The sequence below is a fragment of the Choloepus didactylus genome, chromosome 8, assembly GCF_015220235.1.
Source record: "Choloepus didactylus isolate mChoDid1 chromosome 8, mChoDid1.pri, whole genome shotgun sequence".
NCBI classification, from domain to species: Eukaryota; Metazoa; Chordata; class Mammalia; order Pilosa; family Megalonychidae; genus Choloepus; species Choloepus didactylus.
Window position 1 is genome coordinate 126,483,660 of NC_051314.1, and position 27,054 is coordinate 126,510,713.

Here is a 27,054-nt window from a genome sequence, read left to right on the forward strand (position 1 = left end):
GAGTACTTACTCTACTCTTGGTGCTGTGCTAGGGGCCTAGGTGCTTGGGATTTAATGACAAACAAGACAAAGACCAAGTCTTTAAAAGATCTTTATTTTATTGGGTCCTTTTAGAAAGGGAACCCCATGGGAGGGGTTCTGCTTTGACCTACTAGTCATTTATAACCTGGGTACATAGATAACTTTTACAGATATTGTTCTTGAATGAAGTTTTTGCTTTGGGGCTGTGGAGAGGCCACTAAGTTCTCTTGACGTCTCTCTCCTGCCATTTTTCTGTGAGTCAGCATCATGTGGGTTAAAAGTGGGTTATAGCTAGCTCATATTGTGCCTTTGTGCCAATCAGAAAAAGGTGTCCCTTAAGATGCTTTCCTTGCACTTTTTGAAAATTGCCATGATATGCTAATTTTGTTAGCACAAGACACTTTACTGCTTTCTTCCAGAAAACTGTTATAGTAAATATACAAATATACTAATCTAAGATATCTTTTATATGGTTGGTGCCCTCTTAATGTAGCATCTTGTGCAGTACTCAACTTGCACAACTGCGTATGAACATCCTGGCTAGGATAACAAGTACCAGAGTTCAATAAATACCCTTATTGGCTGATATTTGCTGCATTTCTCATCCAGCAAAGAGGTGCCTTGCCTAAAGTAATACCTTTGGTCCTTTCACAGTTTAGAATGTGAGAACAGGGAAGGGACACCTGGGAGAAAAAGACAAGAAGAAATACAGTTCTCTCTAGACTGTGAAAGTATCTGTTACTCCCTTTGTTCTAGTCTGCTCTTGGATTCTCCTAGGATATTGGGAGCTTTGCAGCCCATTAAAATTACATTTGTTGTAGGATGACTGAAAGGCTAAAGGACTAGACCTTCAGGCTGAGGAGCTATGAGAATCCCCATTTTTCATGAAATGGAGGTATCTTTCAGTGGGAGGGGACCCTCAGAGTTTAATCATATCATTTTGTGGGTAAGCAGAAAGCAGAGGCTCAGGGAGGCCCAGGTGTGACTCTCTTAGGAGCCTACAGATGTTCAGTGGCAGAGCTGGGACCACAACCTGGGTCTCTTGTCTCCTTGACTTGTCTCGTCTCCTTCACTGACCTGTGACATTGAGCAATGCTGGAATAGAGTAAGTCCAGGTGAGCAGAAAACACTATGGGGTTTCTTTCTCTAGATTTCCCAGAATAGTGGATATCCCTTTGGTGTGGGATATAATGCACCTGCGATGCAGAGAAGGCACTCTAAAGACATCTTCGTGCCTGGGGATCTCCTGAGGGAGATTTTCAGCATGTTTTACACTTTGCCTTCCCCTTCTATTGCTCTTATCACCAAAGCAGGCTGAACTTCAAGGCAAGTTTTGGTATTTGCTTCTCTTAAAATGCATGTTTAGTGTGAACTAGCATATTCTTGGGTTTGTGAGGGGGCCCCGCCTTCCTTCATGGGCATTTGATTTGACAGTGGCCAAAGGTGGCAGTTAGATTTCTCTCCAGGCCAGCGAGCCTTGCTCAAGTTCCTTGAGAATGAGTTACACCACTTTCTCCTGATTATTATTGATTATGTTATTGATGGTACATCTTCAACTGAAAGAGGGCAGGGGCTCAGGGAGACCACTGTACTGGTGGAGCAGCCTCTACCTGCCTCACGGCTAAGTCAGGAGAGTCCTTGTCATGAGGGGCGCCTGTTATAGGGGATTGAATTTTGTACCCCATTTGGACATGACCTTGGTCTTGGTCTGCATTCTGTTGGGTGCAGATCCAACATAAGTAGGATCTCTTAAAGACGTGACTTTAGCCAAGGTGTGGCCCAACTCAATCAGGTTGTGCTTTAATCAAGATTACTGGAGTCCTTTATAAGAAGAGTGAAAGTCAGACCTAGTTAGAGGAAGCCACAGGAGAAGTCAGAGAAGACATTGCCATGTGTGTTGCCATGTGACAGGAAAGCCAAGCACCCAAGGACCACTGGCAGCCAACCCCAGAATGTTACAGACCTTAGGGTGAAACCATCGCCTTGCTGATGCCTGGAATTCAGACTTCTAGCCTCAAAGCCACGAGCCAATATATTCCCATTGTTCAAGCCAACCCATTGTATGGGATTTGTTTTAGCAGCTGAGAAACTAATTTATACCCATCTTCCCAGGCTTGTCATTCAAAGTCCTGGGGACCTGCGTGACCTCTGGCTTGTGTTCTGGTTGAATGAGGGCTAAATGGACAACATGCATTTGATTCAGGGCTACCGGGTGCTGACACTGAGGGCCTAGAGATAAAGACTCTTGAATGCTTCGGACAGCATTCAAAAGGGAGAAGCTGAGCATGCTGGGAGGGGCCCGGTGAGCAGCAGAGCTGGGTCTTTGTCCTCCTGGAGCTGAGAGATTCAGACATGGAGAGATGCCCATGGCTGGGCACCGTGCTGCAGGTCACAGATGAGTGACTAGTGAGCAGCCGGCGGAACTCACTCATGCTGGGGGGCCAAAAAGCCTTCTTGGCAAAGGTGTGATGAGCTGGAGCCGGAATGCTGATGGCCTTTGGAAGTGAGCCTGGGAGAATCTAACGGGCTGAGCAGCCCAGCTCAGTCGCAACCAACACCTCCTCCGCTGGGTCTCACCTCCAGGTTTCTCCACCCCTGCCTCTAGCTCACCTCCTGTGGCTCATTCTCTCCTTTGCTATCTGTCGCCCACCTCACCCCAAGCCCTCATCTCCTTAGTGTTCTTGCAGCTTCCCCTACCCCTCCAGTCTCTGTTTCTGTTTATTCCCCCCAGTTGGAGTTACTTGCATTTTTCTGCATTGAATCTCATTTTGTTATTTCCTGTCCTGTATTTTCTAAACTCCCCAGGTCCCTTCTCATTTATTTCCCCCATCCTCTCTGTTTGCAGCACCACCCAGTTTTATCATCTGCAGATTTAATTAGCACAGTAGATGACCCCTTCTCTTGCAGACTGGCGGTCTCAGGGCCGGCTCGACAGAGGTATGTGTGCTCCGGGTGGACAAGCCTGTTTTGGCTGCGTAGAGGGGACGTGTTCCAAACCGGGCTCTCACCTCATATAGGGGGAAACATGCCCCAGGAGCCAGGTTTTTCTGGGAAAAAAGGGAGGATGCTGGAAACTGGATTGCACAAACCCCCTCAATTCAAATTCCTCTGACTGAAGGACACCATCAGCAGAACTTAATTATTATCTATATAGGGCACCTGTTGTGCTGTGCATTTGCTAGGTGCTTTTCTTGCATTATTGCAGATTTTCACACATACTTTGTGTGGTCACTACTGTTGCTGTTTCATTATTTTTATATTTTGCTATAAAGGGAACTGAAACTCAGAGATTATGTAACATATCCGTGGTCACACTGAGAGTAAGTGGCGGAGTGGGGATTTTAAGCCGGTTCCCTCTGAGTAATTTCTTTAATGCCACTGCTTCTCAGAGACTGTCTACTTCAACCTTTACCTCCAAACCACCCTAGGCTAATGGATTTTTTCATAGCACTCTTGGCAGATGAGCTAATTCTGGATATTTCTGGAAGCCCACAAAATAATTGTCATAGTGATGGGTCTTTTCCTGCGGGTCCCTGATGAGCTCATCAATACTGCATCCACGATCTAAATTTCAGCTTTCATTGCCTTTAGGTTCGTAACTCAATTTCTGTAAGCTCTACCTTAATGCTTCTCACGTTGAAGTCTGGCAGAGAGTGTGTGTCCCTGTGTGTGTGTGTGTGTGTGCAGGAGATAACTGGGGACACTGGCTTTTATGTCTGGACTGATAGCTCTATGGAGCAGGACAATGACTTTCAAATTCAGCTCCCTGAGCCCTGGGGTAGAGATCCTCAGTGGACCACTCTATATGTTAGGGAGGATAATTTTTCCTTGTATGAGACTTTCCAGTGCATTGAAACATGTTTCCCCCACACCCACCCCATATCCACTAAATGTCAGTGGAGCTTCCCAGTCATTGTGACAATCCCAAAGCATCCCTTCTCCCCATGTCCAAGGGGGATGATAAAGCTCTTGGGGTTTGCTTGGAGGAGCCGCTGGGGCCATCTCAGGCTGAGGAAGAGGGAGTCTGGCCCTCCAAAGCTCAACTAGGGCAGCCCCTTGAAATATTTGGTTTGAAGAATGGGCTCCTTAGCTGAAGAAAGCTTGTAAGCAGTATTGGAGTTTTTATAGCCTCTTTGTACATGTTCAAAGTCTACCCTACCTCTGTATGTAAGATCTCTGTTAGGAAGGATCAATGGCTCCTCGAAGTAAAAGCCAGACCATGCCTTTAGGAAACCTGCCTCCTCTCACCAGGAGAAAGGTCACAGTCAGAACCAGGCACATGGGATGCTCGCTCCTTCATTCATTCTCTTTGACTAAAGCCTATATCAGCCCTGAAGAAAGTGGACAGTCACTGCCCATCTGTTGCATTTTCTAGCCTCTCTGGAGAATGGGAAAGAAGTTCCCAACTTGGACTCCAGGGTGGGCTGATAATGTCTCCCGAAATCCATGTCTACCCAGTACCTCTGAATGTGGCCTTATTTGGAAATAGGGTCTTTGCAGATGTAATCAGTTAACAGTCTTGAGATGAGGTCATCCTGGAATTAGGGTGGGCCCTAAATCCAATGATGAGTGTCCTTATGAGAAGAGGAGAGGACAGAGACACACAGAGGAGAAGGCTCTGTGACGACGGAGGCAGGGATTGGAGAGATGAGCCGCAAGCCAACGAACTTAGGAGCCACCACAACCTGAAAGAGACAAGGAAGGATCCTCCCCTTAGAGCCTTCAGAGAGAGTGTGGCTCGGCTCACACCTTGATTTCACACTTATAGTGTCCAGAACTGTGTGAGAGAATCCCTTTCTGTTGTATTAAACCACCAAGTTGTGGTAATGTGATAGGGCAGCCCCAAGAAACCAAACAGGCTCCAAGGGTTTCCTCAAGGGTTTCCCTGTTAAGGGAGTCTTTCTTGTCATCTTTGCCCTGTTGAAGGTATAAGGCATCCCGGTGAAAGTACGGGCTTGATCCACACAGATCACTGGTGGCGGGCTCGTGAGCAATAGCAGTGTAGAGGGCAGCACGGGCACAGCTCAGCCTCTGGCTCCCCAGGTCTGCTTGCTTCAGACAGGGAGCTTATGCCCCCTGCCCCTTTGCTCAATCATGTCCTTCTTCTCCACACCCGTGTCCCCCACACTGACCCTCTCTGCATACACAAATCCCATACAACTTTCAGAGTACAAGTCAAGTTCTCCCTGAGCCCAGATCAGCTCTTCCCCAGCCTTCTTGTATCAGCTATAACACCTGGTTGCATTGACCGACAACCCAACTCAACTGGCTTAAATGACAAAAGGGGTTTATAAGCTCATGTAATCAGGAAGCCCATAAATAGGCCTGGTGAAGCTTGACCCAGTAACTCAGTGACATCCCCAAGGACCCAATATTTCTCCATCTTTCTACTTGGAGTTCTATTCACTCAGTGGCCTCTTAGCTGGCCCAGGCCTTCCTTAAATGGATCAAACTGCCACTATTCTTCCCAGATTCTGGCAGAAAGAGGAAACCGCTTTCCTCAGAAACCTTGGCCAACACCTTCTGGAATCTTATTAATTCCCATTGCATTGCAAACATATTCCAGAATTAATTGTTGTGGCCAGAGGTGGTGAATGTACTGATTGGCTTAAGCTAATTGGGCCTAGCCCTGGAGTTGGTGGTGGAACCAATTCTACTGGAAACATACGGCTGATAAGGGAACTATTGACGTGCAAAAGGGGAAACAACAAACAAATGAACATTCATTTGTCATACTGCCTATTTGGACATTTATCACCCTAGTTATGATGTATTCATCAGTATTATCTATTAGATATCATTTGTCTGGCTTCCAAAGAGATTGAAAGCTTTGATGGTACAATGGCTCATAAGTCTTCTGTATACCCCTAACTCCCTTTTTAATGCAGTTTTATTAAGATATATTCATTTACCATACAGTCATCCAAAGTGTACAATCAGTTGTTCACAGTAGCATCACATAGTTGTGCTTCACCACAATCAATTTTTTGAACATTTTCATTACTACAAAAAATAAGAATAAGAATAAAAATAAAAGTAAAAAAGAACACCCCAAACATCTCATACTCCTTTTCCCCCCTATTATTCATTTACTTTTTGTCCCCCTTTTTCCTACTCATTTGTCCATACACTGGATAAAGGGAATGTGAGCCACAAGGTTTTCACAATCACACAGTCAAACAGTATAAGCTATATAATTACACGATTGTCTTCAAGAATCAAGGATACTAGATTGCAGTTCAGCAGTTTATTCCCCTCTTAGCACATTGATGAGCACAGAGCTATTGCTGAATCAATACTTGTTGAATTGAAATATGTTGGGCTGACAGAAGTCCCTGCTGCGAGAAGGCAGGGACACATCTTGGGAGAAAGGAGGAGTTAGTTACTGGATAACATGAAGCTTTATAAACATGTTTTGAGGAAGGAAGAAAATTATCAAAATCAAAGAATTGCACACATTTTGAGTTAGGAGGGGTCTTAGAGAGAGGAGTACTTTTAGAGGAAATATGATGGGTTCTAAAATGCTTGGAAATGCTTCTCTCTGAGCAGGACATTTATCATGTGGGACAAAAGAAAAAAGGTCAGGAAGGAATACTGGGCAGCCCTGCCCAAGGGTTGGATGGCTGTTGAATCTAGTGGTTCTCATTGCTAATCCAAGGGGTCACCCTATGATTTATTGTCCAAACTGAGATGTTTCTGAAAATGCTAATATGCTGACTTAAAACTAGAGGGAATGAGGAGGCAAGAGAAATAAACTGGGACTGTCCCAGGCCGACCAGGACCTATTGATCACCATTGATCTGAGTTTCTAGCTACTGCCTAACTAGGGCACCTTTTGCCACCAACTCTCCATCTGCCTTCCATTCTGCTGGGTTCTCCATGTCCTGGCGGGGGCGAGTGTGAAACGCACACTGTTGAGAGTTAGGATTCTGTGGCATCTGATTCCACTTGCAGGATGTCAATTGTCCAAAATAGTTTTACTATGACAGATAGGAAAGGGGCAGCATTTTCCTCTGGTCTTTCCTCATGGTTTATCTATGACCTTCTCCCCTCTGTTTGGGGTTGCCAGTTGTCAGCCCTGCCCTTCCTTTTTTTTTTTTTTTTTTAGAGAAGCGCTTGTCTTCTTTGCTATTGTCTTTAAGGGCTTCTGGATTCTCGTCCTCTTTTTTGGTAGCAGTTTGGTCTCTAGCTCCTGGATTTTATTCATCCTGTTACTTTCTGCATTGTAAACTCCCAAGAGGAGATTTCTCATTTATTTCCAACCTCACTTGGTGTTGTTCAGATACATGCCAGGGGTTATTGCCGCAGTGGGCTCAGCTATGATTTCCCTCGTGGGATCCAAGAAGCCGGTGGGCTTCCCCACAGAGGTCAAGGGGCATGTGTTCAGTGAAGGCCAAGGGGCATCAGTGTTTCTTGCATTTTGAGTAACAAAGCAGAGATTTGGCAGTGACTGTCTCTGAGCTTGTCATCATAGGGACTTGCTCTTAAAAAATCCTTTTATACATATTTTATAGCTTGCAAAATATTTTCAAGTATAATATCTCACTCGATTCTGAGATATCATTAGATTATTAATTTTAAATATTTATTTTAAAATATTAATTTTTAAATGCCAATGTTAAATTCATTACATATTAGCATAACACAAGTTAATGAAAAATAACACTCTTTTTCAAAATAAAAAAATTGTGAGAAGTGTGGCTTTTTCAAAAACATTTTTTGCAAATTTCTTTCTAGCTTTATTGAGGTATAATTGATGCATAATAAACTGCCCGTGTTTAAAGTGTCTAACCTGCTGCATCTTGATATATGTACTACCCTATGAAAACATGACCATAATTAAGATAATGAACAAATCACTCCCAAAAGTTTCCTCATGTCTCCTTTCAGGGTGCTGTGCCATCCCTGGGGACCTCTGCACTCAGGGACTGGGTGGGGAGCAGGTCCTCTCAGCCCTTAGTAGGTGAGAGGGTCTGATCCCTCGGTTTTCCTGGGTACCCCCTCTCTGCTTCACTTCTGCCTGGGCTCTGAGCAGTGGTTTTCTGGATGGCTTCTCTCTGGGGTGCAGGGATGTGTGATGCACAGAGATGAAACTGGGGGAGCAGGTTCTTCTTCCCAGTGGCAATGGCTGTTGGCTGTTAGCTTTAAATGAGCTATGACTAGCGGGGTTGAGTTTCTTTTCCAATGGACCTTGGTTGGGTTGTCCCCAGTCTTTGGTTCAGGGCTAGGTGAGCTCCTTTGCAGAAGAGGGGTCCTGCTACTAGTCCTTGATGGGTTCAGTGGACTTTTGGTGTCATTTCCTTTGGTGATCGTTGACCCATCTTCAGCTTAGCCTGGTGAGGACAGGGATGGAGATGAGATACCCTTGCTGTCATCCAGGGGGTCCCAGGAAGGCAAGTTTTCATCTTTCTTCCCCAGTCAGGAAGTTCTTCCCTGAGTTTATTTCCCTGTCACTTTTGCTCTGGGACATCCAGGTAGAGCCTGCTCCCTGATCATAGGTTGCAAGGCCTCATAGCTGAAAAGTACTTAAGACTTTGGTTTTAATGGTGACACAGATAGACCATGGTGCTCCTCAAATGCAGCAGTGGTGAGACCTGCCCTGGATGAGTCCCTGTCTCATTTCAGAAGTCCTCTGTTTCAAGGCTCCACCCCATGCTCTTCCTTAGTCCTCACTGATGGCTGCCCTGGCCACACTTTTAGCACAACCTGGGGTTGCTCTCCAGCTGTGTGGGCACCGCCAGTGATGATCTGAGAAAGTAGGGCTCCCTGGGGGCTCTCAGTCCCTCACCAGGGGATCAGTGGGGACCACCTACTGATCCGAGATGGCCTAGATTGGTGATATGTTTGAGGTTCAGGGAGTTTGTCCTTCCTCCACTCCATCGCTCACATGCTCATTGCCCTCCCGCCACCTGCTTCCTCTGGCAGCCCCATTCCCAGGCCACGATGTACTGCAGCTGATGTTCTCGGCTCACAGCAGGGCCTGGGACTGGAGCACACACAGGTCTCTGGAGTCAGCCTTGAGGTGGCTTGGCAGGACTGTGTGGGAAGGAGGTTGTGGAGTATCGGTTTCTGGTGTTTGGCCGGGGCTGCCTCCCCTTTGCTTTTGTCTCTCCAGAGGGAGGACGTGGTCTTATGAAGTCACATGCAATCTTTGGATAACAACAAGACATAAACAGTGAGCATAATCTCACCAGGGGTGTGCAGCCTCCGGTCCCTGCCAAGGGCTTTGAGCAGCGGCTGGAGCTCTATAGAGCAGCGGCTGGGGGTGCAAGTCCCGCTCCCCACCTCCAGCTACATAATCTCTCACAAAAGGGAGGCCTGAGTGTGGGTGGGAACCCTCAGGGACAGATGCTGCCCCTTCCAGGCAGGGTGGGATGGACCCCTTGGTCAGGAGACCTGGCTTCCGTTCCTGGCTCTGCTGCTAACTGTATTTCCATGCCCAAGCAGCTCAGCTTCTGGTGCTTCAGGCTTTAGTTATTACTTAAGAAAGACACATCACATGTCCTGAGGTCTCCTTCAGCTCCAGAGGCCTGAGGCCAAATCTGTTTCCTCCTTTAGTTTCACCATGCCCATCAGCTGGCTCTGCTTGGAGCTGTCAACATGGGGATGCTGAGTGGAATGGAATGATGGGCCTGATGGAAGTCTGTCTCTTGGCTAGTAAAGCTACCAAAGATCTTTACATTTGGAGTCTCTTTTATTTTCTGGGATATCTCAGATTCTTCTCTGAGGGGTTCCTAATGCTACGACACCCCTGGAAGCCTCTAAGGCAGAGAAGTTGTAGGAATACCCAGTTCCATTCCAGTTCAGCTCCAGTTGTGTTTTATGAGCACCACAGTGAATTTGTGCTTATGCTTCAGGCTTCTAGGAAAGGGAGGCGTGATCTGCAAACATGGTGAGGATGTGGGGCTGTCCGTAGATCTGGAGAAGCCTACCTGCAAGATCTTGGTCTCCTGGAAACTTAAATAACTTGAGTTGTGGGCATGAGAGAAACATGCTGAAATGACGTGTAAGGGTAATCAGAATTAGCCCCTGAAAATTGAATTAGATTTACCTTCTCTTGGATAGCGGTCACATTTACTTTCTGGACATGGTAGTCATATTTAGAAGTTGGCCACAGAATCCCAAACAAGAGCCTACTAGGTACATGTGTGCTTTGAATTTGCAATAAACTTCCTTTATTCAATAAAAATTTCTTGACCTAGATACTATGGGGTCTGCTGAGGACAAGACAACCAACAAGACAACAATGTTCTTTGTCCTCATGGAGCTTGGGGATTAAGTAGCTAGTTACACAATGACCATGAGAGTGGGAAGTGCCATGGCAGAGAAGAACAGGGAGCTATGCAAGCAAGAACAGCGCACCCCGTGTAATCCAGGGGCTCAGGAAAGGCCTCCAGGAGGAAGTGATACCTGAACTGAGACCCAGCCAGAGTTGGCTGGTACTGGAGGAGGGAGAAGAACTTTGCAACAGAGAAGATAAGAGTGTTAGGAGGTTCTGAGGTGGGACTCTGGCTGGGGCAGTTGGAAACTGTGGTAGGTTGAGTTATGTATCCCCCAAAACACATTTTTGGTCTTATTCTGTGTTCCAGTGGGTAAATAGGATCTCTTGAAGATGTTGTTTTAGTCAGGGTGTGGCCCAACTGAACGAGGGAGGGTCTAAATCTGATTATTGGAGACTTTTATAAGCAGAAAAAATTTAGGTATAGTAAAAGAATGCCACAGGGAGAAGCTGGAAGCCAGAAGACGGGGGGTCCTGGAAGGGAGAAGAGACGACATCACCACATGATGGCAAAGCCGAGGAACTAGAGGCCTGCGGGCAGCCAGAAGGCTACTGACCCTGGGAGAAAGCAGGCCTTCTAGCCTCTGAAACTGTGAGCTAGTAAGTTCCTGTTAGGCCAGTGCATTGTTTAGTGTTTGTTTTAGCAGCTGGGAAACTGAGACAGAAACCCAGGGCAGGGCTGTGGGTCTGGAGCTTGGGGTAGAGGGGAAGGGTGCTGGGACCGTTCATGGATTGTGCACATTATCACGGGATGTGCACATTATCAGCCCTGCTGTTCAGTCAGCCTTAGAGAGGCAGGGAGAGAGGGAGCCAGGGAGACCGGCTCATCAGGCTGGGCACAAGGACAAGATATGGCACCCGGCTTTGCCTCATCATGAACTCAGTTTTCAGTTGGTTTGCTTAGAGATGAACAGGTCTGGGAAACCAAGTGCCCATCACACAACTTAACTTATCAGGTTATGATAGAGGACTATTAATTTCCTTTGACCAGGGTACCCATACCCTTTTCAGGATCCAAGAACCAGAGAAACAGAATTTGTAATCTGAAGGCTGTTTCATGAAAATAGAGTCACAGTGAAGAGTTGGATGGTTTAGTAGGACATTTCAATTGGCTGAAGAAAGTTTCCCCATTCATTGAGTATTTCATGTTTCTTGCTACTAGAATAGTTGTGTCCCCAGTTGGACCTGACTGGGTTTTCCTGGAGAAATCTTTGTGCACTGGTTCTCTCCCTGAAGCCAAGAACAAAATTAGATGTTACAGCTCATTTTACGTGATCTTAAATTTTAGGTTGCCTGATGAAATTCAGGTGCCCCTTCAGTTGTACTGAAGGGGAACCTATGAAATTTCTTTTAGGGATGGGCTATGTCCTTGGACAGCTAATCTCTTATACTTTATGTTAAATTTTAGAAAGTAATGTTTTGTGTCAATTTCAGAAAGTAATGTTTTCTAGCCTTGTCCTTAAATTCTGGGGATTTACTGTTTTTTGAACCTGTTAATTCCTTTAGGCTTCACAGGATTTTTGAAAATCCTATAATAATTTTAAGAGTGCAAAGCAGGAAACAAAACAACACTATGAATGTAATTAACAGCACTGAATTGTATATTTGATTGTGGTTAGAAGGGGAAATCTTAGGTTGTATATAAAGTTACTAGAATAACCTATATATAGAGGTTACTAGAATAAAAATAAAAAATAAAATACCCATAGGACTGTTCAGTCATGGGAACCCTAATGTAAACCAGGGACTTCAGTTAATAGTACAATTATAATAATAGTCTTTCATCAATTGTAGCAAATGGACCACAGTAATGCAAAGTATTAATAATGGAAATTTTAATAATGAAATTTCTGTAATAAAAACAATTAAAGCAGGAAACAAACCAAGATTTCTTATTCACAATTTAAATCTAACAGGAACTGGATTTGCCAAAGTCTTTTCTGTCAATTGCAGGTTTTTATTGAGAGCCCACTGGGTGCCCAGCCCTGTGCTCGGTGCTAGAGGGACAAAAAGAAGTATCAGATACGGTTCCTGTGGCCAAGAAGCAGTCATTTGAGCTGTGCAGAGTTCATCTCTATAGCAAAAGCTGCTATTTATTAAACATTCCCATGTTATAGGCATGATAGCAGGGACTTCACATGCTTTATCTCTAAGCCTTGTAATAGTCTTGCAAAGTTTTCTCATCCTCCTTACATAGATAAAGAAACCGAGGCTCATTTGGTTAAATAACTTGCTTAAAGTCCCATACCTGTAAAATCCAGAATTCAAAGCTTAATCTGTCTGAATTAATAGCCCAAACTCTTTCCATTCCCTACTATGCCTGAAAGAATCAAAGAACAAGGCAAGGCGTTGAGGACGAGAACACTTTTTTTTTTTTTTAAAGTTCAATCCTGTTATCTCTAATTTTAGATTCCCAATTCCTGAGTTAGCAAAAAGACCTTCTGCATCCGGTGATGGTTCTGCTCAGGGCTTTCAAGTATTCATTTTCTCTTTGGAGACACAGCCAGTCACACCAGCTAACATTTCACATCGGCTCATAGGTTTTTCTTTTTATGAGTAGGTAATGCGATTGCATGACATGAAAGTAACATGATGACTAGATGTTAGTGCCACAAAACTGCATTGCAGCTTTTATTTTCATTTAAAACAATTCCATTTGAGGAGGATGGAAGGGAAGCATGCTTTGCTGGAGGGAATTAACTTCCCCACATTGGGAAAGAATTCTGCTGTTGTCCTTATAAGGTTAGGCTGAATTGATAGACTGAATTCACAATGGCTAAGCAAGATAGAATTTTATCTTTCTAGACCTGCCCAGAACTGCTGTGGCACTCCGTAGGGCCAGAGCCTAGCCCTTCTCTTGGTACCTTACTCTTTCTGGCCTTGACTTTGACCCCAAGGTTTCAGATGCTCATGAAAGGGTGCCCAGAAGCTGCTTCATGACTGTCCACCTATACCACATTGGCCAGAAATCAGTGCTGTGGTGGCACCTATTGTGGGGGTGGCTGGGAGATGTAGAGTCAATTCTGGGCGTCCAGGTGCTTGGTTGAAAATGAAGAGTGTTGAAACAACTATCAGGGGACCGCTGGCAGGCAGTGGGATTTTGACCCTTACCCTACCAACCTGTCCCCAAACTTTGACCATCTGCAGCCCCTTAATGGACATTTAGTACACACCTGAGCCACCCATTCTAGATGAAGTCACAGAAAGGATTCATCACAATTTAAAAATAAAGACAAAGCCTAATATATTAAAGTCAGTAATAGTTATGATTTCACATTAGTGAGAGGGATGATACTGTTTTCTGTCTTTCACCAAGAACCTTGTGTCTGGGGCCATAGTGGAGAGCTCGGGCTGCAGGTCAGGCTCCCTGATGATTTCTTTCTTTTCCCTTAATTTTCACTAAATGAGAAAAGCTGAAATTATGGTTGGAAGTAGCAGCGTGTGATTGGCGACTCTGTTTGACAGTTCTGGACATGCCAACCAAAGGCAGATGCAGAAATTAGGAAATGAGAGAGAGTGCTCACGGAAGACCACCTTCAGGATTTTATCAGAGCAATGTCACACTTGAATGTGCCATCTTAGGGCTGTCGTAGTGCTCCCTTATCACTCTTACATTCTATTTTACTCTAAAGAGGATGTCTTGGTGCTCTGTTGCAGCCTTTGGGTGTGATTTTTAAAGGTGCCCAGTAACATGTCATTTCTTTCTCCGATGAGAGGAGGAAATCATTAGGTGGGGTGCAGCCTGCCTGGGGGTGAAAAACTCTCCGTGTAGCTTTGGAGATACGATGTAAATGCTCTCTGCTTTTGTTTCCTCAGCTGTAAAACAGGGAAAGTGAGAGTGTCTGCTTTCCAGCCTGGTTGACAATAGTACATGGCTAACCCATGTAGTCACCACCTAGCTGATTTCTGGCACATAATAAGCTCTCAATAAACATGTGAGATAGTTACTGTCATTGTTATTATTTTCAAGGTATTTGCAAATCCTAGGCTATTCAAGCCCTTCATACCACACAGTTCGATCTTGTGAAAACCTTACTCATTTTTCTACCTTATATATCAGGACATTTCATCCCTGTGGTGGGGATAGTTTCTGAATGTTTGAATTACTGAACATGCTGTGGGGCTGCCATTTGAAATCACAGAAATAGTCTTCACTTGCGTTATGAGCATCATAAAAAAATCTCTTAATCTTATTCGTCATTTCAAAAACATATGTGATCTTCTTGACCAAAAGGGGGATGTGAAATGAAACAAAATAAAGCTTCAGTGGCTGAGAGATTTCAAATGGAGTTGAGAGGTCACTCTGGTGGACATTCTTATGCACTATATAGATAACACTTTTTAGGTTTTAATATATTGGAATAGCTAAAAGTAAATACCTGAAACTACCAAACTCCAATCCAGTAGCCTTGACTCTTGAAGACGATTGTACAACAATGTAGCTTACAAGGGATGACAGTGTGATTGTGAAAGCCTTGTGGATCACACTCCCTTTATCCAGTGTATGGATGGATGAGTAGAAGAATGGGGACAAAACCTAAATGAAAAAGGGTGGGATAGGGGGTGATTTGGGTGTTCTTTTTTATTTTTATTTTTTATTCTTATTCTGATTCTTTCTGGTGTAAGGAAAACGTTCAAAAATAGATTGGAGGTGATGAATGCGTAACTGTAAGATGGTACTGTGAACGGTTGATTGTACACCATGGATGATGTATGATATGTGAATATAACTCAATAACTGAATTAAAAAAAAACATATGTGAGCACTTTGTCTGCCAGTGTACTGCAGTGGGGGAAGCGGTCTTCTACATCCCCATTTCTCAGTGTGGCACCCTGAAAAGGCCTGTCGTCAGAGCTTGTGAGTTGATGGTTTTCATGATTTTCTTCAACACTAAGGTGAGATCAGAGGGCATATTGTTGAACACCAACTGTTCTTTGTGGATGAAGCCAGGGGATGATTTTCAAAAGGCTCGACTGCTTTTATGTGGACAGTGATCCCTTTGCTGAACACAGAGTGGGTGCCTTTTCCTGCTTTGGTCTTCATGCGTCCTGCTTCACCTAATGCACACGTAGCGTGGGTTTTCAGGGGGGAGATGGAACACAGAGCTGCCGGGTAGCATACTTGCTGCGACCCTCAGTGGTTTTTCCCAAATGTAAATGGCATGTTGGCCAGTGCACATGTGCCTTCCACAACATGCTCACAGTTTTTATGTGATTTCCAATGGCCATTGGATGGAAGGATGTTGCTATCAGTTTGTTCCACTTTCTCGCTGAACACAATGTTTATGATTCATTGTGCAGGTAGTTTTATAAACGTCTCACCAACAGTGGGTCTTTTGCCTGTTTTTCCTACTGGTTTTTGGCTTCCTTTCATTCTTTAGTGACTAAATCTATTAAAACTGAAAAGCACTTTTTTGTTATGTGCTCATTCTGAAAATAATTGAGGACATCATGCTTTACTTGAAGACAAGGCAAATCCTGATGGCTCCATGTCATTAGTCTGACAAATTTTTATAACAGACAGTGCACTGTGATGAGACCATGTGGACTGGGAGCAAATGAAACCTAATTTCCAAATACTCATCACTGCATTTCCTTTCCTTACTTTTCCTTTCTGATGTTTGAATGAAATCAACACATTCACTGAATCCCTTGTCCTGGGACATCGATTCACGTTCTGTATTCACCCTGGTGTTCTACTCATGATTTATGTTTATGACATTATTTGAGTTGTACTACTTACCATATTATTTATATCACTGCTTTTTAGGCTTCAGTGAACCACTTTTGTGATTTGGGGCTATAACACAGCACAATAGTAGAGCAAAAATACAAACCTAACAATAAACAATGAAAATATGTGAATGGAGACAAGTTGCAGTCTGTTCACTAGCTGAGGAAAGCTGACCAGCTGTTATGAGGAGTGTAATGGGATTTTGGTGAAATCATAATCACTTATACATCTCAAATCTCTGAAAAAATTGTTTTACTTCTCTTTTTCCTCTGAAACCACCAAACTTCCAGGGACCACGCTTTGGGAACACTATCCTACAGTTTTTGATGAGAACATTTCTGGAACAGAACTGGCGGATGGGTTTACGGGTGCAGGGAACTGGTCCCTGGTGAAATTTAAAGAGAACAGCCCCAGAACTGAAGGAACAACTGGTCTGGGCTCCTGGTTTGGGGGTGCTGGGGAGCCAGGGATTTAAGTTATGACCTTGTATGTATTTCCATTTCTTCTTCCTTTGTATCTTACAGAGTAAAAGCCAAGGATCCATCTTTGTCCGGATCCACGCCCCATGGCAGGTGCTGGCCAGAGAGGCAGAATTATTGAAGATCAAAGTTCCCACCAAGAAAGTATGAGCATGTGTCTTCTGGGCTCTGGGGCCTCATGAGGGCTGGATGGAGACTGACGGTTTGGGAACAGGGCCAGGTGGGATGTGGGTTTTGTGGAATTGAACTCACACTCGAACCCCCAGGGAGCCTAAGTATGTGGCCATGAGCTGGGTGGGACAGGGAAGAGGGTTGGGGTGGGATGTGGGGATATATTTGGGAGTTTATGTATAATTTAAAAATCAGGCCCACAGAACACCACCTGGGTTGTGCTCCATGAGGAGCCGACACCGCCCTGGTCTGCCTTTTCAATTTCTCTGCTATGCCTCCTTGGTCTCCCTACACCACCAGGCATTTCTGTAGGGTGAAGGGAGCAATGAGGGCAGATAGCAAGCCGTGCTGACAGGGTCAGCGCCGTGCAGGGAGATCAGCGCCAAACTTGTGAAGACACGTAATGCCGGCTCTGATTCTGCCACTACATATGATGTGACAGTGGGTTTCGTTTCGCTCTTCTGTAAAATGGAAGGTTCTTAATCCAGCGAGTTCATGCGAAGCATCTGGGGAGTGTTTTCAAAATGCTCATGCCAGTGTCCCACCTCTGTGATTTTGATTCAGTTGGGTGGTATGGAGTGAGATCCTGGCTGCAGTAGTGTGGAAAAAAAAAAAAAAAAAATCCCCGGGAGATTCTGATAAACAGCTGGATTGAGAACCATGCAGTTTAGATAATTTCTGAGGTCCTTTTTCAGCCATAACAGTTTATGTATAATTTAAAAATCTCCCCAGGGAATTCTTAGGCAACATATCTCCTTATATAACAAAATCCAGCAAACAGCCCCAAAGAGAAAGGGAACAAGTGTCCAAATAGCCCTAATTTTAAAATTAGGAATTATAGAGGAAGAGGGTGACTATTGCCCTTGACTGTCTGAGATGTTTCTAGAAATGAACCTGGGGCTGATGATACTCTATTTTAATATTTTAATGGGTAAACTCTCTCAATCTCTCCCTCTCTCTCTCTCTCCCTCTCTCTCTCTCTCTCTCTCTCTCTCTCTCTCTCTCTCTCTCTCTCTCTCCCCCTCTCTCTCTCTCTCACACACACATACACACACACCCACACACACCCATCCATAGCATTGCTTCACAAGTGGTGACCTAGCTTTGTAGAGATCATCTTCATCACTATAACTATCATTAGCATAATTTCCAGTCTCCTCACCATTAGCAGAATTTGATTATTTGTCACCTCCTGCACCGTCATTATGATCACCCTCCTCATCACCACCCCCTCCATAAGTCACACGTTACAGTCAGCATCACCATTGTGGTGTACCTTGTTGCTATGCTAACACCATGTTAACTACCAATGATTTATTTTGTCCATCAAAAATCACTCATCAGATACCTGCATGTGGCTGATGCCATCATGAACCCTCTACTCAAGAAAGATAAGGTTTATGGTTTTGTCCTTAGATATTTCTTAAGATGGACAACGCTTCCACGCCAGGTGGCAAATGACTATTAAGCAGTGAACAAACACAGATGTGAATATTAGCTGCAAACTTATTTTACTAGTAAAAGGTACATTTTTTTCTGGCTCAAATGCCTGCAGTGACTTAGTTTCACACAGGAAAAGCACAAAAGGACCACACTGTGATATATTCCCCTTCAATTGCTCTGCTCAGTTCTTTGTCTTCTACTTTTAGTCCTCTCACTCGTAAACACCTGTGTCCCCATGCAGGTGCCATCTCTCTCCTGGGTCTCATCTCAGCTGATAGCGACATGGGCCGAGTCTTAGCTTTGGTGGCTCTGCTGCCTTCTGGTTATGTCCAAACTCAGCCTACTCTTTCCCTTCTCTTTTTCCTGTTTTCCTTCTGACTCCAATATATTTTTCCCCTTAATCTTTGGTTTATCTGTATATCTAACGTTCTTTTAATCTCATTCTATTTGTATCTTGCCACCTATGTTTTTATCTCTGCTGGCTGATCCTTGGAAAGAAGGTGAGAAAACCCTAATGCCCATCTCTTGTTTCTGTCCCCTGGGATGACCCTGTTAGCAGGAAACTTAGACATGTAGAAGAAGTGTGATCTTCTTCTACCATTCCCCTCTTTGCCTCCTTCTTCTGTGCTCTCCTTCCCATCCTCCTTTTGCTTTCCCTCCCTTTTTCCCTCTTCCTTCCACCTCCCAGTCCAGATGCCTTTTCCTACTCTCCTTCTCTGTTCTTTGCACACCCGATCATACATCTCATTTCTCTACCACCTTCTTCTATTCCTCATTCTCAGACTCAACCCCAAATAGTGCCTGCTTCTGGTTACCCTGGTCTCTTCTTTTTCTTTTCACAAGCTCACAACTTTGAGAACATTGTTCTACTTAAATGTCATATCTGCTCTCAGAGCTTAAGTGCACCATTCATTTAGCCTTTTGGAATTTACCATATGTAGTTAGGTACTGCCTACACTTGAATTTGTAGATGAGATGATGAGGGTGAGGCCCTATTATAAAGCCGTCTCTGGCTTCTTTCCTTTCATTTGGCAGCACCGGGTGGTAGACATTGCACAAGATGAGTCCTCAGAAGACCAGAGTTCTAGCTTTGGTTCTGCACTTATTTGCTCTGTGGCTTGGGGACATCACCTCATCTTTCAGAGCCTCAGTTTCCTCATCTCTGAAATGGGCTTAATAACACCCGCCTTTTTTTTCTTGGAAGATTGTTGTAAAGATCCAGTTCTTAATCAGTGCTATGGAAATATAGTTGATTTTTGTATCTGTTTTCACACAAATATTTTTGTGTGTGTTCTCATACCCTGGTTCCCCAACCAAGGTCCTTCCTGGCAGCATAGCCAGCCAGCACCAATGGAGCTCCCAGTGTAAGAGAGTCTTAGGGAAGGCGTGAAGGCTAGAGCAGCGACCCCTGCCTTCAGAGAGCTTACAGTCAAAGAGCACAATGGGAGGAGTGCACGTACTCAGACATCAAAGCACACATTGAATGCAGTGTCAAATTGCAATCGATGAGCACAAAACAAATTCTGATTGTAAGCCTCATGGGGTAGGGAGTTGGGAGAGGCAAAGCCATGTGGTTTCTTCCAGAAGACTTCAGATACAACAGGAAGAACTTTTTTCCCCAAAGTTTCTGGGTCCCAGACTCGACACAGTGCGCATCATCCTTTTGTCCCTCCGAGGGTTCAGCCACATGGTCCCAGACCTTTTGTATTCAAAGCAGGCAATGGTGGGTGGTTGACTTCCTAGGGGATCCTCAGCAGGAGTGGAGGTTTAACTTGGTATGCTGGGAAGGATGCATATGTTTACAAAAATTAATCACACCAGCAGGTGTATGAAATTCAGTTCCTAAGTTGGGAGAGGAGCATGGAGAAGGGGGCAATGAGACAGGGCAACCAGTGGAGGGCTAGCGCTGAGTCCAGTGCATTTCTCTGCTTTTAAAATGGGTTTGGGAAGTGACTAAATTGAGAGTGCACCACATCCTGGAGGTAGGGGAAGATGGAAGAAGAGTGAGGCATGGCGTGACATCAGCTCAGCATCCTTCAGGCCGGCTGAGGCCATAACTCAGCAGGGTCCAGAGAGACCAGGAGGATGGGGGAGGAAATCATGAAATCAAGGTCTCAAACCTGGACGATCCATAGTAATGCGTCCAGGGACTCAGAGTCCTGAGCACAGATATTAACTGGGAGGGGAATCTTGGAAGGAGGCATTTGTTTTCCAAAAACAACAACAGAGAAGCCAGCATTTCGTGAGGGACACAGTGTCCATGCACAGGAAGGAGCTGGGAAGGCCTTGTATTTGGCTTCCAAGCAGCTTGGGAAGGTTTGAAATGGGTGTTTGGAGGCAGGTGGCTTTCTCACTTCTGCTCACGACAAAGGTGGTCCATCTAGATTATAGTGAACATCCATGTTTCTTTCTCATTTCTCATTCACTTTATATATATATATCTCCTTTTCTCACCCCTCGGATTCAGTTATCCCTCAAGTTCTGTTGCTAGCAGAGACAAGGCAGGGAAACCAACAAAGGGGAGATAACCGAGTCTATTAAGGAAGACTTTCTTCTCGGTGAAATTACATTAATCCATTCAGATTCCTCTACAGTTGGAAGAAGTGACATGCCTGAGGTGGGTGGAAATCACTTTTGCCCAACCTGTTGAGGCTTTTGTAGCCATTTTTAACAGAGTGAGTTATATTGCAAACATTGCATTTGCTGTCCCTGGGAGTCTGATAGGACTTTAACTCATGAGTCCTTCCTCTGCAAAGAGATGTTGTTGACTTCCGGAAAGTCATACCTTTTAGGAAAGTGGGCTCGGAGCTTACTCGTCTCCAAAGCAGGAGTCGTAAATATCTTGAAGGGCTGCTGTAAGGAGTGGTGATATGCAGGCAGAATGCCCCGTGGAGAGGCTCGCACAGTCCATGGGAGCTGCTGTGATTGCTGTTGTGGTGTTAATTTTGATTCATCTGTCTAGGGCAGCATACTTGACTGGCACTGGCTCCTCCCGCTCTTTCCCCTTCTCCTTCCACAGCCAGTGACTGTGGTGTTGTGGTGGGGGCTGGGGATGGTCCAGTCCCTTAAAGCTGCCAAGGCAGCCAGGAGCCCAGAAATGAACTAGTGGAGAGGCGGGAACAGATGGCCTTTGGGCTGTGTGCTTATGGATTTCTGTTTCTGAGAGTATGAGTCCTTGGGGAGTCAGTAAACACGATGGCTTTGAGTGTGGGAAAGGCAGCAGTGGCTGCTCAGGCCCCAACTGTGCAGCAGGGAGGGCTTGAAGGGCACCATTTCAAGGCACCAGGTGGGTCAAGCGGAGACCTTGCGTTCCATTACTGGCTGCCTATTGAGCCTGGGATTGTTTGACTGATATCTTATCCTACTTCTAAAAGCAGTCCGTGAGATGGATTACAAACAAAGGCATGAAAAAAAAGGATCATTTAAAGAAGCACAAATTTAAAAGAGAATCATGTAATTGGGGGGCAGTAGAGAGGTCCAGGGGAAATAATACTAGAAAAGGAAATTAAGGATAGCTGATGCAAGATAGAATTTCATTCCGAATTTTCATTCTGAGCCAAGGCAGAAAGGGATATGGTTCTCATTATCTATAGAAGTAAGCATCTTCTTTGTCAGAACAGAAGACTTTTTCCTGTAGCTACAGCCTAATTGTCATGTAAAGGACACGAACAATATAAGGAACTACCTTTTGAGTAATGACTTAATAACTCGAAAGGTGCCAGAATGTTCTCTGTGTGACTATTTCTTAAATTGATTTTGGGGTAAAAAAAACTGAAGATGTAATTTAAACTTTAGTTCAGGAAGATTGTACAACAAAGTAATGTATGTAAATTTCTGATGAGCTAACTTGATTCAAAGATGAAATTTCGAGCAGAAAGGTCAGTAGTACTTTAATTCTTTCCGTGAAACCCATGTTTTGAAATACTTTTTGTCAACTAAATTGCATTTATTAAAGAATAATTCATCTGCTCAATTTCATCCATTGATAACACATAGGACTGCCATTAAGAATTTTCTGATCAGTGGGAGAAAATTGTTGTTACCCCATGTTCTGGTTTGCTTAAGCTGCCGTTGTGCAAAATACTAGAAATGGATTGGCTTTTATAAAGGGGATTCATTAGGTTACAACTTCACAGTTTTAAGGCCATAAAAGTGTCCAAACTAAGGCATCAATAAGAGGATACCTTCACTGAAGAAAGGCTGATGGCATCCAGAACACCTCTGTCAGCTGAGAAGGCATGTGGCTGGTGTCTGCTGGTCCTTTGCTCTGGGTTCTGGTTTCAAAATGGCTCTCTCCAAAATGTCTCTGGGCTTTTGTCTCTCTTAGCATCTGTCTCTCAGCTCCTGTGTATCCTTGCTTGTCCTCCCCGAGTGTTTCTCTTGAAGCATCTGGGGATCCTCTCTTACCTTCTTCAGGGCAAACTCTGGGCTTCATCTCTTACCTTAGCATCTTCAGATGTCTTCCTGTCTGCATCTCTCAGTGTCTGGGGCTGTGTTGGCCCCTGAGCTCTCTTAAGGACTCCAGTAAATCAATCAATCACATCTCCATGGAAATAATCTAATCAAAAGGTCTCACTCACAGTTGGGTGTGTCATATCTCCATGAAAACAACCTTATCAAAAGATCCCACCCATAATAAGTCTGCACCCGCAAGACTGGATTAAAAGAATGTGGCTTTTGTGGGGGACATAATATTCAAACCAGCATACCCCACTGAGCTAATATACTTCCAGTTACAAAGCAAAGTAACTTAACATTTACAGTTAACCAGAGTGGCCCATTACAAGGAAAATATGAGTTCCATTAACCTTCATAAGTTATTGGAGATCGTTCACAGATACCTGTCACTGCATCTCCAGTACTTCTGATCTGGTAGCTGTGGCTTTTCCTAAAGCTCCATGGGAAGGCCTGCCCAGGGCTTGTGCCCACGCAGGCTCAGGGACCCTGCCTGACTGGAACTGCAGCACCTCATGCTTCTCGGTTACCCCAAGTTAAGGAATGTACTTCTAAAGTCCAGGATCCTCTTCCTCTGGGTGTCTGATAGGAAGCAGTAAGCAGACAGGCTCTGCTAGACTTGGCCGTCTATGACTACTCGAAATAGACCATTTGCTCATTGACATTGGATTTTGGGGCTGTATGTGGAGTTTATGAACAAGGTTTAAGAAGGGGCAGGATCGTCCATCCTGCATGTCCTTTGCATGTCTCTGCCAACTTCTTCACATTCCTGTTCCTCATTGGAGGAGAGAGAAGGTTCTGGGAGAGGCTCACATTGACACGGGAGGTGAAAGGAGACTCCGTGCTGGCTGACGTCAGGAAAAGCTGCTCATCCAATTCAACAACCGTTTTCCCACTTACACTTCTATTTCCAAAGGAAATCACTGGTATGATTAAGTAAAAGCTTCTGCCTTGTAAATAAGGAAGTTAGCTTTTTAAAAGCCTGTCAAAATTTCATAATTTTTACATTTGAGGAGAAAAGTTCATAAGTCACTCTTAATAATGCCAATCAAAATGAAACAAAATCTTAAAATGAAAAAGCTTGTAACCATATGTTTAGTGGATAAACAGATAATTAAATTAATTCAGTTCTAAATATAGCTAATGTTTCCCATGTGCTGGGCTCTTTTCTAAGAGTCTGATGCACATTATTTTGTTTTTATCCTTTCAACAACAGCATGAGGTAGTTACCAGCTTAGTCCCACTTTATAGATGAGGAAACTAAGGATTAAAGAGGTTAAGACGCACGCCCAAGGTCATATAGCTTGAAAGGGATAGATCCGGTGCTCGAATTCATATCTGTCTGATTCTGAAGCCCTCTCACCTCCCTGAAAAATCCATAGCTGGGCTTGAGGTAGCGTAGCTCTCAATGTGTATTGTATAGAATGATGGACTTCTGTTTTATGGAAGTTAAGTTTTCATAGTCAAAAAACCACAAGAAACACTAATTATTGCAATTTACCTGACCAATTAAAAGTTCTAAGAAGTCTTGCAGTAAAGAAAATGGTTAAATTTTGTTCAACCCTTTTCTTGCTGACCACCTGTCAATGTTCTCAGCAACCAGCATTCTGGGGAATTCCGTCGTTGATTAAATCATCCTGGAGTGGGAGAGTCAATAAACTTAAATTTTCACTGTCATATCCAGGGACTAGTTCAGTGAAGTACTTACCATACCTGGATTACAGCAAGCTTTCTCGTCTGTAAAGTAAGAAGGTTGGATCTTATATTTTCCGTCATTGCTTTAAAATGCTATGGTCCGCATGTAAACCAAGTGACAACTTGTGAGTTTGTTAATTTCCCCCCCTGTGGTTGATATTAGCTGAGAAGCCTGAGGACAGATACTCTTTGGGGTCATTCATACTCTGATTGTGAATGAACACCTGAGAGTAAGAATGCCCTATGTCTGCTACCTCCTCAAGCTGTATTTTCCATGAGGTGGTCACTTCGCCTTGGTCTCTTCCTCCTCTGGGGTCGGCCTGGGCCCCTGAGCCTGGTGACATCGCTGGGTTTTCTCTGAGTCCTCCTGCCAATGCTGACCTGCTCTCCTCTAGAGTCTCTGTGGCTCCTACATAGAGCTCCCTGATTCAGACACTCCTTAAGAGCAGAGCATATTACTCTCCTCCAGGGGCTGAAGCCTTTTCAAATGCTGTGAATTTCCTTCTCATCCTTTGAGTCCCAGCCCAAATCACACGTCCATTACAGACCTTCCTTTACTCCTTCAGCCTGTACCATCTCACCTTTCTGGCTTCTCAGTCAACCTACAGTCAGTATTTACCTTCCCCTTTAGCTTTTCTTTAACTGCTTTGGGTGCCTCACTCTTGTATTTCCAAATATACCACAAGCCTCAGAGAGCAGAGACTCTATTTTATGCTGATATATTCCCTGCCAAATTCCAGCATGGTGCTACACACATAATAGATGCCCAGTCAATGCTAGGTGAACTGACCCAGTTGATGCCAAATAATGCCTGCTCCCCAGCCCCAGGACCCCCTTGCAGGCCTGACCCTCAGCAGAGCCCCTCACCACGATGGGAAGTGTTGCAGCTCACAGCTGTATACAGTCCATGTGAAATTCAGGAGCAGGAGTCGCCACTGTTTGCCCGCCCCACTGTGCCCAACTTTGTCCGGCGGTGGTCTAATGACCCTGTGGGTTTATTTTGATAGGGTACTAATCCTCCTTGATGACCAGAAAGTCAAAAGCAGGGGCAACTCCCTGAGTTTTATTAAGGATGGAGAACTCGTGGGCCCTTGGTCATGGGGAGAAGGGACACTGTCCACTCAGTCTTAAGACATTTCTCTGGACAAATTCTTCTTATTACTCTCCTCACTCATTTTTGAATGAAATAGAACCGTTGCTGTTTACATATGGCTGGCTGTGGATGGGGGACTTCCCCGTGTTGTCATTGCCTGTTCCCAAACATTTGTCTTTAATAGAGGCAGTGCTTATAGGACAGTTGTTCTAGTTTGCTAATGCTGCAGAATGCAAAACACCAGAGATGTACTGGCTTTTATAAAAAGGGGGTTTATTTGGCTACACAGTTACAGTCTTAAGGCCATAAAGTGCCCAAGGTAACACATCAGTAATCGGGTACCTTCACCGGAGGATGGCCAATGGTATCCGGAAAACCTGTGTTAGCTGGGAAGGCACGTGGCTGGCATCTGCTCCAATGTTCTGGTTTCAAAATGGCTTTCTCCCAGGACGTTCCTCTCTAGCAAGCTTGCTCCTCTTCAAAACATCACTCACAGCTGCACTAAGTTCCTTCTCTTTGAGTCAGCTCATTTATATGGCTCCACTGATCAAGGCCCACCCTGAATGGGTGGGGCCACACCTCCATGGAAATATCCCATCAGAGTCATCACCCACAGCTGGGTGGGGTACATTCCAAGCAAATCTAATCAGCACCAAAACATCTGCCCCACAAGACTACATCAAAGATAATGGCATTTGGGGGACACAATACATTCAAACTGGCACAACAGGGTTTATATTTCATGTCTTTATGGGCTTTTTGGTGCATGCTCTGTGATTGTCATTTAAATAGGCTGGAAAGAGTGCAGAGGGCTTTGATGTTTTATCCCTTTTGTTTTCTGTAATGCTTCTCATCCTCAAAAATCAGAAAAAAAAAAAAATTGGGGGCACCTAAGTGCTGTGGTTTCGGTGAGGAACCTGAGGTGAACATTTAGTCCTGGTAAGACCACAGGCTGGCAGGCCCAGCTGTGGACCTGGTAGTGACAAGCATGTCTCTGGGCTCAAACACCAGGAAGCTAAAAATAGGAAAATGCAAGAGAAAGTGAATTTCAACCTTTTAATTAACTTTTTTTCAAACTCACAACTAAAAAAGTAAAATTGAAATAGGAGTGGTGGTTTTCGTTTTGGAAGCTTTCTGAACTGAGGCAGCTTGGACCAGACTGGGCCTGGCTGGGACCTGGGTGCTAGACCCAGGCCCCGTGGGCTGAGAGCAGAGGGTGGTAGGTGGGCTGGCCTTCTCAATTGTCATGCAAAGTGGGTCACTTCTGAGCTATTAATAATAACTGCGAGGACAAGAGGAGTAAAAACATCACCGTCCTGAGACACTGAGCCATGTGGTCACCTGGGAGCAGGGGGCCCTGTGGACGGATGGCCGGGGGCTGGTAGGAGGTGAGAGGTGGAGAAGCGGGCAGGGGCAGTCAGGGCCTGGCACCTGGAGCTCCACCTAGTAAGAGCTCAGACTGGCCCTGAGACCTGAGTGTAAATTTTCAGGAATTTGGGGGACCGATTTAGCCATTGGTGGCTTGAAATCAGCCATGGAGGGAATATTTACACCACTGAAATCAGAAAGTCTTACACATCAACTCCTCCCTTCCCAGCCCCCAGGCCATTGTTAAACTTTTACCAGCCCACCCTGGGGAGAGCCCAGAGAATGGGGCCTGGGTGTAAGTCATGGTGGGACCATT

At 44.7% G+C, this 27,054-nt stretch overlaps 1 protein-coding gene across 1 annotated transcript in view; it reads left to right on the forward strand.

Moving 5' to 3' along the window:
• The window catches only part of ANO2 (anoctamin 2), a 295,498-nt gene that overhangs the window by 41,247 nt on the left and 227,197 nt on the right, over nt 1–27,054 (forward strand). The window contains exon 3 of the mRNA XM_037846197.1: nt 16,559–16,657. Within this exon, the coding sequence (XP_037702125.1) occupies nt 16,559–16,657 (99 nt within the window). The remainder of the gene's footprint in view (nt 1–16,558; nt 16,658–27,054) is intronic.